The sequence below is a fragment of the Budorcas taxicolor genome, chromosome 16 (assembly GCF_023091745.1).
Source record: "Budorcas taxicolor isolate Tak-1 chromosome 16, Takin1.1, whole genome shotgun sequence".
NCBI lineage: Eukaryota > Metazoa > Chordata > Mammalia > Artiodactyla > Bovidae > Budorcas > Budorcas taxicolor.
In genome coordinates this window covers 34477122-34498861 of record NC_068925.1, presented here as the reverse complement: position 1 = coordinate 34498861, position 21740 = coordinate 34477122, and the positions used below count along the sequence as shown (strand labels likewise).

Genomic DNA, 21740 nt, shown 5'->3' with positions numbered 1-21740 from the left:
ATAAATACCAATTTTATAAAATGTTATACTGTTCTATATTATCCACTGTCTTATAAACCAGAAACTAAATACAGTTAGGCAAGCTATCCTCAGTATAGTACTTAAATATGCTGCCCAACTGAACTCAATGCTCAATACATGTTTCATGCACTGCATAGACTTTAGAGAAGTGAGTCTGTTTTGACTTGGCTACAAAGAACTGAATGAACCCTAAATACACTGTTAAACCTTTTAAAAATGAATATTCTCTTATTTTATCTAAATTTAGCTAGACTGATTCTCTACTAACTGGAACCTGAAAATCAAACCCAATGTACACAAATGGCAATATGTCCTAAATAGTAAAACTGATCAGAAATGTCAAAAAATAATTTGTCTACTTCTCTTTCCTCTTTTCTTTTCTTCTTCATGCTTCTGATTTTCTCCCTTTTCCCTTTCTCTTGCAAACAACACTCTCTTCTTCCTCCTACTTCTATCTTGCCATAATGAGAAAGAGAAGTATATAATGGAATGTCTGCTGTGTTAAATATATGCTCTGTTCTTAATTTTTAAAAATATGCTTATTGTTCTAACATAGAAATACATTACAATATAAAAACAAAACCTTAAAATGCTATAAAGATCTTTTATAATACATAAGAATTCTTATAGAGACTTCAAATAATACATAAAAATATTGAATAAAACATGCAGTTTAATTTGTATCACGCCAATTCACTTTATATGCTTTCTATGCACTGCAAAATAAAACTCAGCATGCACTTATGTGCTAACCATCCACATTTTGACAAGACTATCTTGAAAAGCACAGATACAAAATATCAGAATATATACTGTTTTTAAAAAGAAGTATATATATATTTTTAAAATCTTGATCCATACCTAATTAGCTAATCTCATCTCCAAGATACCAAGGGTTGAGGGATGAGGAATGAAATAAGATTCAGGGGTAGGATTTGAGTGAAGAACAGGAATAGGATGAAAGTGACCAAGAATTCAGTCTGCCTACAACTGAGGAGGTTTCCCAGGATGAAGGATTTTTAATAAAAGTTCTATAACTGGGGAAGTTCCAGGCAAACCATGACAGCTAATCATTCCTTTGTTTTATTAGTCGGCTTTACTACAATGATACAGTCAGAAATAAGGTCAGCCTACAGGAGGACTGTGAGAGATGGGGTAAAGGTCACGATAATGGGGACAAGGTAGCATACTGTATAAGGGGCAGTTGAGAGCAATGTGGGTAAGATTATGGAATCAAGTCAGAGAACTTAAATGTAAATTCAAGTTCTGTCCCTCACTGTGTAACCTCGTGTATGCTATTGATATCTATGCATCTCAACTTGATCTATGACACACAGGTACAACCCACACAGTAACAATCCAATGTGACTGTTTTGAGAATTAAATGATACTGAATGGAGAATTTAATCAACAAATGTACTGATCATTTATTAAACATGGAGTTTAATGGCTGATTTACACTTTATCAACATGGTATGTGTTCTTCTAGACAACACTCTATGTTAAAGGAAAGAACAAAGTTCAGAAATGGAACCCTATAAAACACTTTTATCAGCTCTAATGACCTCATTAAAAAGTTTTTAATATGCATCAATTTCTTTTGAATAAACAACAAAACAAATATTTTACAATTTTTGAGCCAGTTATTTTATAATGGTGTCCACTTTCTTCCATCAATTACTGTTCTTCTCTCACTATCCTGAAATGTCATTTTGCTGAACATGTCATTTTCTATCCGTATGAAAAAAATAGTCAGAAATGCATCACCTTAAAAAAATTATATCCCCAAATCTAATCTTATATAGAGATAAATCAGGGGTAATTAAATATCCTGTCTGGTTAAAAACATAAGTAATTTTATGAAGATGCATAACAAAGATTTCATTAAATATAAGAACCATTAGTGCTGCGATTCACAAAGGTGAAGGAATCACAGAATTACCTGGAAATCTTTCAAAAGCAGATCAATTGCTTAGAGATATCAAAAAACACCTGGAAATCACTTCCTTAGTGCACGTGATATTAACATAAGATTTAAGTCAAGTTATTTTTAGGAATCTTTCCACTGTGTAAAGGAGGAATAAAAATGTTTACAAATGGTCTTTCTTTGGTTCGCTCGCCTAAATCGAATGGTTTCCTTCCTCCTTTTTTTTAAACCATAAAAAGGAAAATGTACACCATAACTGCCTGTTCAGGTACTCTCTATTATAAAACATTAAATGCATCTGTTTTTTCTCCACTGTCAGTCTTAGCATCTAGGATTGAGGTCAGGGCATTTATGATGACACTTAATGGATACATCCACTGGCAAAAGCAATGTATGAAGTTAAATACGAAGTGTGAAAGAAAAGATTATACATTCAAAATCTGGGTATTGCTTACTATTTGTATCAGAGGGTTGTTTGTTATCTAATAGTTCATACTTAGAGGAAACAAATATATTAGACATATACATCCCAGAGTTTCCATTTTAAAAAGGCAACATTTTTTATCGAGTTGAACTGGACAAGAATTATTTGACAGAGGATCTTGATTCAGTAGGTTTTGAAATCTTTCCTCTGTGCTTCATGAACAAGAAATGACGGCAAGAAAATACTATGCTCTTTCTGCTCTTGCTGGTGCCTAGAATAAAATTAAACTCTTGCTATTAGAAAGTTTACAAGTTTTTAACTTCTACGTTTTTAAAATCTTTCTAATATACAATTTATTTATCATATATTCTAATATTTAGCTATGTAAAATACACACACATATTTATATGTATTTTAGGTCTCATTTTAATTAAATGGCTGACATTTTGTGATTAAGCAAAGGAATTATAATAGCAATTCCTAAGGGCTCTGACGGGGCTTCCCTGCTGGCTCATACAGTAAAGCATCTGCCTACAATGTGGGAGACCTGGGTTCGATCCCTGGGTCAGGAAGATCTCCTGGAAAAGGAAATGGCAATCCACTCCAGCACTCTTGCCTGGAAAATGCCATGGATGGAGGAGCCTGGTAGGCTACAGTCCATGGGGTCGCAAAGAGTCAGACATGTCTGAGCGACTTCACTTCACTTCACTTCAAGGGCTCTGACAACTATTGTAGCAACACAAACATGTCCCTTCACTCACTCTTACAATCCCACTTTAGCACAGCTACATCAGTACCAAGACTGCCTCAGACCCAAGAATACAGTGAGAAATTCCTCCCCCGCACCCTGCATATTCAGGTTTACAGGCATCAAAGTGCCAAATGTTCATATGGGTCTTATGAACTTCATGATCATGGATTAGGACAGTGCATTAAAATGCCAAAAGGAAATCTTTGAACCTTCCTAAAACTGGAAAAAGAATTCACCATATACAACAGCAGAGATCACACCTAGACTAGGGTTTCAGAGTTACTACATTTAAGAATTTCCTACACTTGAGGAATATAGCCCAATAGTACATGTGAATGTTAGAGGTGGAAGGGATTCATTGCAGCAGTAGCTGAACATTTTTATAAAAGAGGGAATCCAGAGTAGTTAGAAGTGGGAGTTAGGGGATGTGTCTTGAATATACTTAAAATATTCCTTATTTTTGGCAGCTTTATTCAAATTTTAGATTTACAAAGATCGCTTAGAGTTAATCCAATGCATACCCCCACCTAAAGTTCATCTCATTTCTAGAAAGGCCGATTTGTGTAATAAAAAGAACATTATACCTGGAGCTAGGAATCATGGAATCCAACAATCTTGACTATGTCACCAATTTAGTCCATTACTTCAAGTAAATCACTTACTACGTTTCCAATCTTCAGTGACCTCAGCTGTAAATTATGGGTCAGCTCTAAATTTGTACAACTGTACCTAAAGATCTCATTCTATCATGAAACAATATGGACATAAATAACACTTGCATAAATTTTGAATGTCTGACTTTTTATGTTATCCATTTTTCTTGGTGTAAATTCCATGGATCCTGTCCAATGCTACACATTTACTTAGACCTTTACGTTAAGGCTATATTAAAATAGAAATAAATTAAGAGAGGAGAGGTCACTTAATTGTCTAGTAGTTTATGGCCTATTTATATGCTAACTACATGACTGGTATTCATATTGCAGGTTAATAAATTTAGTCTAATTTCATTATCAGAAAGGACAGAGCAACAAAACTCATTAAATGAGTGTCAATGTACTGATAAGTTGATTAATGAGAAATGATCAATGGAGATACTGACCAAAATCATCCCAATTATATCATTCCTTTTCAATGCTATCAATCAAGTGAGCATTCTTTTCTTTGTTTCTTTAGACTAACTCTTTGAGCTTTAAGCATTTTGGATATATTACTAAGTACTTCAACATTATTCTCCTTTTCTTAAATCCAGGAAGTCTTCCCCCTTATCCGCATAATAGGATTCATAAAATATAAAGTGGCGGGGAGGAGGGGGAAGATCAGGCAGAAAAGAGCTAACTACTTCTAAGTAAATATGGAAATAACATACAACATAAGTTCTGTCATACCATATAATTAAATTATTTTTTAAAAATTCAGATTCAAGACATTTAAACATTATAGGATTATTTGGTCATGCAGACATCAGATACAGGGATGCTGAATTCTGCCGCTTCTGGCTATAAAAGCTGCAGGCTAAAGATAATCAACTGTTGATTTATATCCATCTCTGATCTATTTTGGCACTTAGCTGATATAGATACAGTATCATAATTTTTTCTAAAAATAGAATTTCATAGCTTGTTTCATAAATAACATGTTAAAATGAGAAAATAATATAAAAACTGTAATGATGTTATATAGACATACACACTGTATTTCACTGTCATCATGTAAAGTAATATTTTTTGAGATAGTTACTTCTTAGGGATCATTCATAATACAGAGGTATATGATAGCAACATCTTGAAATAACTTAGACAATTGGTTAAGTAATTAGATAATTTAAGAATCACAGGTATTTGAAAGCAAGTGAATGGGAATGAGGGGTAAGTGTGACTTCTCTCATGTGCTGTAATATGTAGCCATGCAGGAGACCAGGGTTCGATCCCTGGGTTGGGAAGATCCGCTGGAGAAGGAAATGGCAACCCACTCCAGTAATCCTGCCTGGAAAATTCCATGGACTGAGGAGCTTGGTGGGCTACAGTCCATGGGGTCGCAAAGAGTCAGACACGATTGAGCAACTTCACTTTCACCTCGTTCCCTGGTGGTTCAGATGGTAAAAGAATCTGCCTGCAATGTGGGAGACCCGGGTTCGATCTCCGGGTTGGAAAGATCCCTTGGAGAAGGAAACGGCTACCCACTCCAGTATTCTTGCCTGGAGAATTCCATGGACAGAGGAGTCTGGCAGACTACAGTCCATGGGGTCACAAAGAGTTGGACGCGTGAGCAACTAACACACACACTTCATCTCACACAAACAGCAGTTCATAAAAGACTAATGTAACTTCTATTTCTGCAAGTAGAATTATACTTTAAATAAACTCATATTTGATAAATAAAGCAATTCTGTGTCAGACTTTAATAAGTCAAGATTATCATATGATTTACTTTTTAAGAAAGTTAGATGGTCACATTTAGAACCTGTTCAGAGTGTGTCAGGGTACAAATCTCCTTAATGTGGCCAATCTAAATGAAAACAGTGTTGTGAGAATTACTACTATCTTTTATGAGCTACTCCAAGGGTCAGCAAAATATGGCGTGGGGGTGAAATCTTGGCTACTGCCTGTTTTTGTAATTAAGGTTTTACTGGAACACAGCCAGACATGCTCCTTTACATACTGTCCCTGGCTGCTTTCAGCCTACAACAGTAGCACTGAGGAGTTGCAAGAGCAGCAAGGCCTAGAACAGTTACTACCTGGCCTTCACGAAAGTGTGCTCCTCCTGAGCTATTCTGAGCGTCTTGTCAGAAAGAAACTTAAGAGACATAAAGTCACTATCACTGATAAGACAAACACAGTGCTTTTTAGAATGGAAACTAAATAAATTGATAAAAGGCTATATTAAAGTGCTTCAGCTCTTTAAGCCCACTAAAAATTTAAAGTGAAAATCAAATATTTTCCTTACCCTAAATAATCTTATCTACTATAAAAGTTTATCATAATATATCACAGGATGCTAGAATATTATAATGAAATTGATTTTAAAATATCATTTGCAAAGTGACTAGACATTGAATCAGATGTTTAACATTACTCGTTACACTAACAGAGGAGTGGAACTATTACTGGTAGGTCGTTTTGATCAGAGCAGTCAAACAGAACTCATTCTGCATGTCAAAGACTTGGACATAAAAAGAACTACACATTTACCAGTGAATGAAATTTCCTGTCAGATACAGTGAACCACATTCTTAAACTTTTTTTTTTTTCCCCAACTAGATTTTCTTTTCTTCAAACTGTGTAACTCTATAATTACTTTGTGTTTGTCCCTATAGCCTCTGCAGAAACAAACTCTGATTACTCTTCTTTTTTACCTTGAGATCACGGTACACAATCTTTCCGGAATGTAGATAGTCCAAGGCAGAGACAATTTCTGCACCATAGAAACGTGTGCGGTCCTCGGAGAACACCCGCTCTCTCGACAAATGGAAAAACAGCTGCAGGGTAAACAGCAGGGACAGGACTGTAATAATTACTGATTTAGTGGGGGAAATTAACACAAACATAAAACACCTCTCATCACCATATTGTGATGATAGATAGTGTACTCTCAGTGGACACTGAGCACTCTTAGACAGCAGCTGGCTTATCTTTTCCAGGTTTCCAAGGGGAGACTGAGAGCTGTTAAATCACCGCTTTAATCAATATACCAATCTTGTTTAAGGCATTCTGTTTGCTACCCATTTAACCTTCAGTTACCAGAGGAAAAAGTATGCATCATCAGATTACATCTCCTCCTCCATATACTGTTGCTTCAACTCTTTCAAGGATTAGGTACTGAGACTTTATTAAAATAAATGAACATAAGCAGAGATGCAACATTTCTACTTAATTATCTGATTCACACTTGATTTCAAAGAAAGGACTGCAGGTTTGTGGAACCTTATTTATATGAACTTGTTAAATTCTACAACTCTTGATTCACCATGATATCTCTAGGAATGATTTCAATGTTTAAATCAATGCTTTCTACAATGAGAAATTGTGAGGCTTTACATTTTCAATTTATTTTAGTAATGCCCAAAATGAATAATTCTCAATGTATAGTCTTCCAATTTCAACAATAATTACCTATGACACCAATCTTTTCACACGTAATCACTTAAAACGATAAGCCCATCCATTTCCTGTCAATCGTCTAAAAAGATACTTCCAGTCATCAGTCAACAAGTATTTACTGAGTGCTCATTGTGGTCAAGCATCCAGCTCTCCATTTAGACAAGCTGTTTGTTTAAGGAACTACCTGTCTCATCTCTCAGTTCAACCGTGTATATGAGAAAGGAACCGGTTCCATGCACTATGAATTGATTACTGACCTTTTTGTTGTACTGTTTCACTGTATTAAGAAATCCGTCATGAACAAGCAAAGAGTGTTTGCAGAGCTGAGTACACTGTCAGTATCACAACAGGTACTTAATACATGTCTTTGATTAAAAGTGATGAACTGGTCAGTGTATCCTTGATTGCAAGATCAGAAATGAACTATAACTTCACAGGGATTACTTCTACGAACTGCTTCTACAAATTTACAATAATTATGGTTAACTAAGATTTTTTTCTCACACACCAAATCATAATTTAGGTAACAGAAAGTAGGTTCCTTATAGATTCCTTCTTCCCTTTGCCCAGAGAAGAAAATGGCAACCCACTCCAGTACTTTTGCCTGGAAAATCCCATGGACAGAGGATCCTGGTAGGCTACAGTCCATGGGGTCACAAAGAGTCAGACACGACTGAGCAACTTCACTTTCTTTTCACTTTCCCCTTTCCCACTTTCAATTCCACTTAAGAGTCTATCACTAAGATCAAAATTAATGCATAACCCATTCTCCCAATAAAGAGAAGTTAATATCATGTAACTATTGCCAAAAAAGACTCGTTCAATGTTAATTACAGTAAAACTAAAATATCTGGCAAATAGTCTCTAAACTTTAATGTTCTCTACTATACTGTCATATTTCATCAAATCTAAGATGCCGCTGATTGTAACTTCACTCACATTGTATGTTAAGATCAACAAAGAAAAAAAATGATGTGAATGAAAACTATAATACATCACCAAATATAAAAGGCCTTCTGATTGAAGAAATTATTCAATGTGTCTTATAAATGACCAAATATACTATGCCCAAAATCATACCAATCTATAATTGGTATGTTTATAAGGGTATGCATATAAGGGATACGCTTCAAAATTGATTTATCTTATATATGCTATTAACGGGGTTTCCCTGGTGGCTCAGATGATAATGAATCTGCCTGCAATGCTGAAGACCCGGATTTGATCCCTGGGTCAGGAAGATCCCCTGGAGAAGAGAATGGATACCCACTCCAGTACTCGGGCCTGGAAGATTCCATGGACAGAGAAGCCTGGCAGGCTACAGTCCATGGGGTCACAAAGAGTCAGACATGACTGAGCCACTAACACTTGCACTTTTCACTTCACGCTATTAATACACTACTATTCAAACAAAGACAGGAAGCAGAAAGCAGCATGGATCATCAGTAAAACCATTCTGAAATCCTTCTAGGGCAAAGTAATTTCTGTCATCCTTTAATACAAAATATGACTAATTTTGATGAAGAAACCCCTGTGATCTCTACGGTAATTTATGGCAGTCTTCTAATGAGATTAAAATAGTGGTTAGATTTCTAAACTTTCTTCATATAATGTCAAGCCTAGTACCCACTCATCTTCTATACAAAATATATAGATCCTCCCTAAATCAACATAATATATTCAGGCTTCTAGATCTTTATTTAGATCATAAATCTTCAATTTGTCTCCTAGCCAATTTCTGTAAAAATATCAGCTAAAAAAAAGCTACTTAAGGAGAAGAATCCTATTTATTTCTCAATCTGCTGTCCTCGGATGTCCATCCTTGCTACTTTATGGACCTTACTCTTTTCCAGTAGTCATGTACGGATGTGAGAGTTAGACCATAAAGAAAGATGAGTACTGAAGAATTGGTGCTTTTGAACTGTGGTGTTAGAGAATTCTCTTGAGAGTCCTTTGGGCTGCAAGGAGATCCAACCAGTCCATCCTAAAGGAAATCAGTCCTGAATATTCATTGGAAGGACTGATGCTGAAGCTGAAACTCCAATACTTTGGCCACTTGATGTGAATAATTAACTCATTGGAAAAGACCCTGATGATAGGAAAGAATGAAGGTGGGAGGAGAAGGGGACAACAGAGGATGAAATGGTTGGATGGCATCACCGATGCGATGGACATGAGTTTGAGTAAGCTCCAGGAGTTGGTGATAGACAGGGCAGCCTGGCATGCTGCAGTCCATGGGGTAACAAAGAGTATGACATTGCTGAGCGATGGAACTGAACTTGTTAACATAACCAAAGACCTTTTGTTCTGGAGTTTAGAATATCAATTATTATCCCCTTCTTCTTATAAACATTCCTTAGGTTTGGTACTGCAACTCTCCTGATTTTCCTTGAATATTCCTTCGAAGTTTCTACCTTGGCTTTGAACCAACTTTCCATTTAATGAGCATCAATTACTTTAAGGTCACTGAGACGAGAAAAAGAGGGCATACAATGGTGATTAAGACATAATTAGATGTATAGATAACAAATGAGAGAGCTATGAGATATTTTATAATTCTGATATTAAAAATACTCTGGAGGCAAAGGATGATCAATGTTTACTGGAATGATCTGAGAATAATTCATGGACAAGGAAATATCTCACTTATATTTTGAAGGATGGGATTTTTCACAAACGGAGAATATAAGGGAAGCATACAAAAGGGTGCCATGCAAGTTATACCCATCTTAATGTTCTGACCACAACTTAGTATAGTAAGCACACATAGTAGGTAATTAACAAGTGCATATAGAAGGAATTAACTCCAAAGAAAAAAACAGTAATGGCAAAGAAACAGCATGCAGGGAGTGCACAGAGCTGAAGAACAAAGATACCCATTCATGATAATGACAGAGCTTACGCAAAAAAAAAAAAAAAAAAAAGAGGTCAGACTGTTTAGGACCTGGACTTCCATGATACGGTTTAGAGATTAATTCTGTAGATAGAGTGTCAAAGACATTTGGGTCAAAAATTAGCATAATTTTAAACAGACAACTCTGGCAGCAAGGAGAGAATCAATTTAAAATCTGAGGGACTTCCCTCGGGGTTCAGTGGCTAAGGCTGTGCACTCCCAATGCAGGAAGACTGAGTTCATTGTCTGGTCAGGGAACTAGATCCCACACATCACAACTAAAGACCCAAACACTGCAACTAAGACCCAGCACAGCCAAACAAATAAACAAATATTTTAAAAAGAAAAAAAAAAACACCCGAGACTAGAGTAATCAGGTAAACAATTCACAAAGTGCAACAAAAGTTACTAAACACCAATTCAGTGTTGTAAAACGCTGCCCACACAATAGAGGAAATTGTATCAATCTGAAAGAATGTAACTATTTGGTTAGAAAAACCAGACATATGCAATTACATTAAAAATACATAGTTTTAAAATAGCACACTTTAAGAAGTGAGTAAATATCTTTGGTAGTATAAGAAGTTACCTTCGAGCTAGTAAGAGCTTCTGAGGAACCTTAACTAGAGCAGCAGTAACAGACATTTCAACAGAGTCAATATCCCAGGGGGGATTACCATGCACCCTTTGGGCAAAGGCAGGAAGCGTTTCCAGCCGTGTGTTGCGGTGTGTTGCATTGTTGCTCGTAGTGTAAAGGAAAAGAATGGGGTTGGGAACAGAGGAGCAACGGATTTTATCTTGACCTGTTGACATTTAAACAAGAACTATAGCACAGTTCAGTACTATGGGACCAAATGGTATAGAGATAAATAAGAGTCAGGATACTGTTAATATCAAGGAAGCAAAACTGTTCAGTCGCCAAGTCATGTTGGACTCTTTGCAACCCCATGGACTGCAGCATGCCAGGCCTCCCTGTTTCTCAGGATCTCCTAGAGTTTGCCCAAGTTCATGTCCATTGAATTGCTGATGACAGTCTGATGCTGGGAAGCAAGATACAGCCTAGAAATTTAGTAGGCACTGAAACAGAGTTAAGGTCAGAATTTTAGGGTGTCACTACAGGGATAAGGACAGGGAAAAGAGGTAGAATAGGATATTAAGATAGAGTCCTAAAAGAAATATAAAAGAAAAAAATACATGATGCTTGAAGAATAAAGGATACAAAAGTTTCACCAAGAAAATTAACATTTACCAGACAAAGGAATTGGGTCATCTGTTATCTTTCAGGAAAGGGATGTCACACTTAGGTGGGCCAAGAAGAGGACATAAACTAGAAGTGGTACATGACTCCTTTAGAAAAAAATCAATGAGATGAGCCAAGGTGTTACTGAAACAGATTTTTTCTCAATACATATAAATGCTTTCAAGAAAACTTTTGCCTGAAGAAATGACAGATGCTATAACGCTACAATTCATAGGGAACAGGCACTTATCTGGAGAAAAACGGGATCTGAAAGGATGCACACACCCCATGCTCACCGCAGCACTGCTGACAGCAGCCAAGACGCGGGAGCAACCTCAACGTCCACTCACAGAGGAGTGGGTAACGAATACGTGGAGCACGGCCCAGCCATTAAAGAGAGTGAAACAGCGCCATTCGCGGCAACACAGACAGACCTAGAGGGCATCATACCAAGTGAGGCCAGTCAGTGAGAGAAGAACAAATACTGCATGACACCCCACATATGCGGAATCTAAAAGGAAATGATGCAAATGAATTTCCTCACAAAACACAAAGACTCACAGACTTAGCAAATGAACTTTAGATTGCTGGGGGGTAGGGATAGTTAGGGACTTTGGGAAGGTCATGTACACACTGCTATATTTAAAATGGATAACCAACAAGGACCTAATGTATACACATGTCTGCTCAATGTTATGTGCCAGACTGGATGGGAGTCAGGTTTGGGGGAGAATGGGTACATGTATATGTGTGGCTGAGTCACTCTGCTGTTCACCTGAAACTATCACAACATTGTTAATGGGCTCCACCCCAATATAAATAAAAGGTTAAGGTTTGGGGGAAAAAAGAAATACCAATGATATCAGGCAGCCAGAACAGGTTACTTTATAAAAAGTCAAAATATGGTGAAGTTGATAATTATATATGATAAAGTATATGAGAAAAATGACCATTTAATAAATGGTGCCCACAATATTCACTTAACTTTGTAGAAAAGTAACATTTGATTTTCACTTCACATCATAACAAAATTAATTTCATGTAATTTATAAACTAGAATATGAACCAATAGTTTCCTGATCTCAGGACACAAGAGCAAACAGAATCATAAAAGGAGGAACTGGTAGAATTAACTACTTGAAATAGCAAAAAATGTAAACTGAGTATTTATGACAAACATTACAGTGTATATGCATAACATAGAGAGAAATCATATTAAACAGCACTAAAACATAAGGGGAAAAAAGAGAAAGGGCAAAGACAACATAAGAGGAATATACATTATTACAGTATGTGAAAATATACCACCTTATAATAATCAATGAAGTAGAGACAAAACATGTGAAACAATTTAACACTTCGAGAAATGTTATCAGTGAAAGTGTGAAGAGATACACACTGGTAGCTAGAATAACCCTTTGTAGGACAACTGGCAATAGATATCAAACTAATTTTTAAAATACAGTTGTTCCTCTTTAAAATTTCCTTAAAAAAAAAAGGCAGTGTAGAAATCTCCTACACAAGGATATTCTTGCACAGTATATATGACAAAAATGTGAAAACAGACTTTGAATCATGTTGAACATTTTTTAAATTAGATTTTTTTTATCTAACACCACAACAAAATAAATTTTAGATGTAACTGACTGCTAAATTTAAAATATGAAACTAACTGTAAAAAGCAGAAAACAAAAACAAAAAGTTCATGGGACTAGACTTACCCTTCGGCCTGAAGCAACTAAACACAAATATTAGAAGGAATAAATGAAAACTGAGAATATACAACAGAACTCTTTTTAGATAGTGGACAACAGGCAGTGTAAGACAATGATCCCTGTGAAAACAAACGAGGTGAGTCCTAAAATCTCCTGCTTTCTGTCTGAAGGCATTTTCTAGAATGTTATACAGTAAAAAACATACCAAGCATAACACAGATGTCTCACTGTTGCAGAAATAAATATCAGATTTTGAGGTGGGTGAGATGGGTGAGGTGGGTAGCATTAGTAGGACAGAACACCAGTGAGGAAGAAGCTGCACAATTTACATAGTTGTCTGCATCTGAAACCAAGTCACACACGTACAAGAATAAGCAGAGGAGTAGGGATGTGTATGCCAAATAATTTCCAGACCCGAGAGACATTCCATTTCTAATCAGTCATTAGAATGTCTTTATTGAACACAGAGGCATTCAGTAGATTTCAAAGAAGTCAGAGTAAAAGCTAAAGCTACATTAACAAAACTAACAAACAAGACTGTAGAACATCATATTTGTAAAAAACTACTCTCCAGAATAAGATATAATACTCTTTGAAGGAAGACAACATGATCTAAACACTTAATGTAAAATTCAAAGTATCTAGTATCCAATCAACAGTTACTAGACATGAGAAGATGCAGGAAAATATGATGCATCACCAATAAAACACTAGTCACTAGACACAGACTTTAAAAAATAACAAGAGATGATGGAATTAACATACAGCAACTTTAAAGAAGCAGATGAACATTATAAGAGATAATGGGAAAGAGAAATAAATAGGACTTTTAAAGATGAAACATGTAATACCTGAATAAAAATGTTATTAGATGGGATAAACAACAGATTAGACACTGCAAGAGAAAAGACCAATGAACATGAAATTATAGCAGAAGAAAACTATATGAACTGTACCTAAAAAAAAAAAAAAAAGAATTGTAGTGACCTGTTGGTCAAGCAGTCTAACATGTGAATAACACCAGATCCTGAAAGAGAGAGGGAGACATCTGCAAAATAAAGCCTGAATTTTTCTAAACTAGGGAAAAAAAAGATAAATGTACAGACTAAGTATTCCAATGAAACCCAGTGAGATGAAAACTCACAATCATGCATGAAAACTAAGAACATAACCAACATAACTGGTCAGATCACAGTAAAATTGCTGAAAAACTAGTGATAAACAGAAAACCTTTAAAAAATTCTGAAGGGGAAACAAACAATACACACAGCAAATAGGAGACTTCTCCTCAGAAACTATATAAACAGAAGAACAATGGAAAAACATGTTCAAATTGCTAAAAGAAAAAAAAAATCCCATATCCAAAAATCCTGCATCCAGTGGAAATATCTATAAAGTATAAAGGTTGGAGAGTTTGTTTTGACCATGACTGAGTAACAGATAACAGATTTATACTCCCTTCTTCAACAATTAGGAAAACATATTAAAAAAATAAAACAAGGATATCCATACATTAAGTATCACACTTCAAGGTACACTGACCCCAAAGAAAAAGGAAACAATTAATGCTTGTTTGAGAGACCATATAGAATGTAACACAGGGAGGGAAAATCAAAAAGAACTTGTGGGATCCTTGAATTATGAATAGAGAGTTCAGAGACTGGGGAGACCAAAGGAGCTATAATTCATGAGACAGAGAACCACAGAAAGGAGAGCTCCAGAGACCTGCAATGAATTGCCTTAAGTCTTACTAATCAGCACATGTATATAAGGAAAATTCCGAGGTCAGGGAAAGAGCCATTGGAAAGAATCAGGTGAAAAAAAAATCATAGCTCACAGAGCTAAAAATACTTTTTGTTTTCACCAGGCAAAATGGAAAAACTGCTTAAGAAATGTGGCACCCAGTGGAGTCCTTGAACACACTGCCTCTGTAGTGCAGCAGTGTTAGTGTTAGAGGAAAGGCCACACACGTGTCAAACTGATTTTTGACAAAGGTGTCAAGATCATTCAATGGGACTTTTCAACAAAAGATGCTGGAATAAGTAGATATCCACAGGAGATTTAAAAAAAAAAAAAAGAACCTCAATTCTTAGCTTACAGCATTCATAAAAATAAAACAGATCATAAAACTAAATGTGGTAGGTACAATTATAAAAGTTATAAAAGGAAATACAGGAGAAAATATTTGTGATCCAGGATAGACAAAGATTTCTTAAACAATATTTTTGTTTAAAAAAGACAAATTGATAAACTGGATTTCAAAATTTAAAACTCGTACTGCTCAAAAATATCACTGAAACAATGAAAAGGCAAGGTACAGTCTATGATTTCCTTAAATGTGACACTGTATATCTTATTCATGCCATTTACTAATTACATAGCACGGTAGCTTGTAGCATGCAGTCAGTAAATAGCAATAAATAAATAAATAAATAAAACATTTTTATCAATTGAATTAACTTTCTGACTTTTCTACAATGAATATGCATTATTGTTACTTTCATAATGAGGAAAATTATATAGATTACAATTAAAATACTATTGATTCTTTTAGCAATTTAGGCTTTTGACAATTGTTTGTTGGCAGAAGCTCAGGACAAAGATGAAGACTATACAAGTACTATATAGTTTTGCATGTTCAGCAACAAGCCTAGTACGTGGGCACATTATATGCTTAATAAATGTACTGCAGAGAATAAAGTTAAATTCAAAAATCCTTTCCAGAGAATTATTTGTAAGAAAAATAAGGCTTTAAGTCTTAAAGGTAAAGTGTTTTTCATTAGAAACATTAAAAAGACCACAACTAAATAATCTTGTTTTTGTTTTTTAAAAAAAATGAATTGTTTGCTCTTCAAGCAAGGAACACATCTTCAGAAGTTTGCTTTCCTTAGCAATGACCACATGATTTTTTTTGGTTGTGTTTTGTGCTTAATAATGCTGTGAAACTACAATAATGCAAATAGACTGTTTTAATGATTTAAATAAACAAGTCAAGATTTCATCACAAACCCAGAATGCTTATCTTGAAAACAAATTACTATATTTTGAAAACTATGCAAAAAACTCTCAAAAAATAAACATCTGAACTTAAACAATATTCTGAGAATTATCAATGCAATCTAAGACTTTAAACCAAACTATATTTTTCTTGCAACTCTGATCTGTATATACAAACTTTAGTCATTCTTTTGTAATGGCAAAATGTTGGTTAATAGAGAGAATATGTTCAATACAAGTCAATAATTTCAATGATTACATTCATTAATCATAATATTGATGAGCTCAGAACCCGAATACTCTAAAGACAACTAATTAATTAAGCAACAAGATGCGGCAGTCTGTACAATAATGCTGATTAACACATCCCTTGAGTTTACAAAAAACCTCAGATGAAAAGAATGTCTCAAGCTCACATATAGGACAACTCATCAACAATACTGTCCTAGTCCATTTGGGCTGCCATAACAGATTACCACTGGGTGGATTATAAAAGTGAAAGTTAAAGTCACTCAGTATGTCCGACTCGTTGAGATCCCATGGACTATACAGTCCATGGAATTCTCCAGGCCAGAACACTGGGCCACACAAGTTTATTTCTCATAATTCTGGAGGCTGAGAAATATAAGATCAATGCAATGGCAGATTGAGTGTTTATTTCCTGGTTCATAGACAGCTGTCTTTTCACTGTGTCCTCAGATTGGGGAAGGAGCAACTGAACTCTCTTGAGCTGTCCTTTATGAAAGTGAAAGTGAAAGTTGCTCAGTCGTGTCCGACTCTTTGCAACCCCAAGGACGTATAGTCTATGGAATTCTTCAGGCCAGAATACTGGAGTGGGTAGCCTTTCCGTTCTTCAGGGGATCTTCCCAACCCAGGGATCGAACCCAGGTTTCCTGCGTTGCAGGCAGATTCTTTACTAGCTGAGCCACAAGGGAAGCCCAAGAACACTGGAGTGGGTAGTCTACCCCTTCTCCAGCAGATCTTCCTGACCCAGGCATCAAACCAGGGTCTCCTGCACTGCAGGTGGATTCTTTACCAGCTGAGCTATCAGGGTATCCCTGAGCTTTCCGTTACAAGAGCACTAATTCCATTCATGAGGGTTCCACCTTCATGACCTAATCAGTCCAAAGACTTTGTTTCAAGTGCCATCACAAAGAGGATTAGGTTTTCACTTATGAGTTTGGGAGGGAAAGATTCAGTCTGTAGTAAATACTACAATCACAACTAGAATGGTATTAGTTACACAATAAAACATTTAAACATGTACTTTTATAGGATCAAATAAAAGTACACCTACATTTAATAGGTAACAGATTCGTTTTCTAGATCATGTTTATTCTTTTCACAAGCTAAACTCCATAGTTTCTATGTATTTTGCATAGAAAATTTAATGTATTGCCCTTGGGGCATTCAGGCCCGGTCCTTACTATGTATGACAAACCCACAGCAAACATTATCCTCAATGGTGAAAATGTGAAAGCATTTCCCCTAAAGTTAGGAACAAGACAAGAGTGCCCACTTTCACCACTACTATTCAACATAGTTTTGAAAGTTTTGGCCACAGCAATCAGTGCAGAAAAAGAAATAAAAGGAATCCAAACTGGAAAAGAAGAAGTAAAACTCTCACCATTTGCAGATGACATGATCCTCTACATAGAAAACCCTAAAGACTCCACCAGAAAATTACTAGAGCTAATCAATGAATATACTAAAGTTGCAGGATATAAAATCAACACACAGAAACCCCTTGCATTCCTATACACTAACAATGAGAAAACAGAAAGAGAAATTAAGGAAACAATTCCATTCACCATTGCAACAAAAAGAATAAAATACTTAGGAATGTATCTACCTAAAGAAACTAAAGACCTATACATAGAAAACTATAAAACACTGGTGAAAGAAATCAAAAAGGACACTAAGAGATGGAGAAATATACCATGTTCATGGATCAGAAGAATCAACATAGTGAAAATGAGTATACTGCCCAAAGCAATCTATAGATTCAATGCAATCCCTATCAAACTACCAATGGTATTTATCACAAAGCTAGAACAAATAATTTCACAATTTGTATGGAAATGCAGAAAACCTTGAATAGCCAAAGCAATCTTGAGAAAGAAGATTGGAACTGGAGGAATCAACCTGCCTGACTTCAGGCTCTACTACAAAGCTGCAGTCATCAAGACAGTATGGTACTGGCACAAAGACAGAAATATAGATCAATGGAACAAAATAGAAAGCCCAGAGATAAACCCATGTACCAATGGACACCTTATCTTTGACAAAGGAGGCAAGAATATACAATGGAGAAAAGACAATCTCTTTAACATGTGGTGCTGGGAAAACTGGTCAGCCACTTGTAAAAGAATGAAACTAGAACACTTTCTAACAACACCATACACAAAAATAAACTCAAAATGGATTAAAGATCTAAATGCAAGACCAGAAACTATAAAACTCCTACAGGAGAATATAGGCAAAACACTCTCCGACATAAATCACAGCAGGATCCTCTATCACCCACCTCCCAGAATATTGGAAATAAAAGCAAAAATAAACAAATGGGACCTAATTAAACTTAAAAGCTTCTGCACAACAAAGGAAACTATAAGCAAGGTGAAAAGACAGCCTTCAGAATAGGAGAAAATAATAGCAAGTGAAGCAACTGACTAACAACTAATCTCAAAAATATACAAGCAACTCCTGCAGCTCAATTCCAGAAAAATAAACGACCCAATCAAAAAATGGGCCAAAGAACTAAATAGACATTTCTCCAAAGAAGACATACAGATGGCTAACAAACACAAGAAAAAATGCTCAACATCACTCATTATTAGAGAAATGCAAATCAAAACCACAATGAGGTACCATTTCACGCCAGTCAGAATGGCTGCGATCCAAAAGTCTATAAACCATAAATGCTGGAGAGGATGTGGAGAAAAGGGAACCCTCTTACACTGTTGGTGGGAATGCAAACTAGTACAGCCACTATGGAGAACAGTGTGGAGATTCCTTAAAAAACTGGAAATAGAATTGCCTTTTGACCCAGCAATCCCACTGCTGGAGAAACCAGAATTGAAAGAGACACGTGTACACCAATGTTCATTGTAGCACTGTTTATAATAGCTAGGACATGGAAGCAACCTACATGTCCATCAGCAGATGAATGGATAAGAAAGCTGTGGTACATATACACGATGGAGTATTATTCAGCCGTTAGAAAGAATACATTTGAATCAGTTCTAATGAGGTGGATGAAACTGGAGCCTAGTATACAGAGTGAAGTAAGCCAGAAAAAAAAAACACCAATACAGTATGCTGCTGCTGCTGCTAAGTCACTTCAGTCGTGTTCGACTCTGTGCGACCCCATAGACGGCAGCCCATTCTGCATATATATGGAATTTAGAAAGATGGTAATGATAACCCTGTATGCGAGACAGCAAAAGAGACACAGATGTACAGAACAGTCTTTTGGACTCTGTGGGAGAGGGAGAGGGTGGGATGATTTGGGAGAATGGCATTGAAACATGTATATCATATAAGAAACGAATCGCCAGTCCAGGTTCGATGCAGGATACAGGATGCTTGGGGCTGGTGCACTGGGATGACCCAGAGGGATGGTATGGGGAGGGAGGTGGGAGGGGGGTTCAGGATGGGGAACACGTGTACACCCATGGCGGATTCATGTTGATGTATGGCAAAACCAATACAATATTATAAAGTAATTAGCCTCCAATTAAAATAAATAAATTTAAAATTTAAAAAAATTTTTTTAAAAAGAAAAGAAAATTTAATGTAATGTAAATTTATTTATTTAGTGCTTGAAGAGTTTTTTTCAGAAAAGATAGTGATATAGACAAAAATATAAAAATGTCATTTTAATAAATAGTTCAATATTACATTTCTTAAAATTTACATTAAGCACTTAGGATGCTACAAGAGAACTAAAAGTGATCTAAGGTCAGATGGCTAGACTTTGAAATAGTCATTTGGTTAAAAATTTCCAGCTAAATTACCTCAAGCTCTAAGAAATGCAATGTTAACATTAAAAAACAAACAAACAAAAAAAGAAATTCAAGATATTACCAGAATATAGAAGAAAAACCACATGATCATTCCAACAGATGTAGAAAAATGATCTGGCAAAACTTTACATTCTATCATTAAAAAAAAACCCTCAGGAAAATAGGAATAAAAAGGAACTTATTCAACTTGTTAAAATATTCATAATACTTTAATATAAAGTCTTAACAGTGAGGGTATAAATGTATTTGCCTTAAGATCTGGTATAAGGTAAAGATGATTGCTCTTACTTTCCGATTTAACACTGTTCTGTAGGTCTTAGCTTAATAAGATAAGAAAAAGAGAGAAAACCTATTGAGGTTGAAAAAAGAGGAAGTAAAACTGTCTTTCTTTTCATACGATGTGATTATCCCAAAGAGAATCTCAACATATTTATGAACAAGCAACTAAACTTTGAGAAAGGATTTAGGATTCAAGGCTATAAGTAAATACCAACTGTATTTCTAAATGCAACAAACAACTCATTTTTGAGACTTCAAACAAATCATTTATAGTATAAGAGAACACATAAGATAAATATGGATAAATATAACAAGAAATGTAGGGGTCCTGTTCACTAAAAACTATATAATATTGTTGAAAAATTAAAGAAGATCTAAATAATTGGAATGATATACCATGTTCGTGGATCAGAAGACAATACTGTTAACATGTCAATTCTCCCTAAATTGATCAACAGATTACAATATTATTTAAAGTCTAGTAGACCTTCATGACGGAGAACGCAATGCACCCCACTCCAGTACTCTTGCCTGGAAAATCCCATGGACAGAGGAGCCTGGTAGGCTGCAGTCCATGGGGTCGCGAAGAGTCGGACGCGAGGGAGCGACTTCACTTTCACTTTTCACTTTCATGCACTGGAGAAGGAAATGGCAACCCACTCCAGTGTTCTTGCCTGGAGAATCCCAGGGACGGGGGAGCCTGGTGAGCTGCCATCTATGGGGTCACACAGAGTTGGACATGATTGAAGCGACTTAGCAGCAACTTAGCAGCAGACCTTCATGTAGAAATCAACACTCTACAATTAATATAAAATGTTAAGCAAATAGAGTTGCCAAGATAATTTTCAAAAAGAAGAGTAAAACTGGAAGACTCAAAACTGCCTCATTTCAATACTCTAAGGCATAAAAGTACTAAAGACAGTGAGATAAATGGATTGATGGACATAGATCAGAGGCGTCAGGGTAATTCAATGAGAGAAAAATAGTTTTTTCAACAAATACTTTTCAAAAAATTTTTGTTGTTGTTTCAGTCGCTAAGTCTTATCAGACTTTTTGAGACCCCATGAACTGTAGTCCGCCAGGCTCCTCAGTCCCTGAGAGTTCCCAGGCAAGAATACTGGAGTGGGTTGCCATTTCCTTCTCCAGGGGATCTTCCCTACCCAGGGATCCAACCTATGACTCTTGCACTGGCAGGCAGGTTCTTTACCACTGGACCACCAGGGAAGCGAACTTTTTCATTTACTCTATCCCTAAACCAAGGTTTATTGTAGACTTATAGAAGTCTTTCAAGACCTAAAGTTCTTGCCAATATGTAACAACATACCAAGAAAGGCCAGAACACCTGAGTTGATGCACTAAGTCACC

At 35.9% G+C, this 21740-nt stretch overlaps 1 protein-coding gene across 1 annotated transcript in view; it reads right to left on the bottom strand.

Annotated features, from left to right (window-relative positions):
- Window positions 1–21740, bottom strand: part of AKT3 (AKT serine/threonine kinase 3) — a 139167-nt gene that overhangs the window by 50112 nt on the left and 67315 nt on the right. The window contains exon 8 of the mRNA XM_052653829.1: window positions 6479–6601. Coding sequence (XP_052509789.1) covers window positions 6479–6601 — 123 coding nt within the window. The remainder of the gene's footprint in view (window positions 1–6478; window positions 6602–21740) is intronic.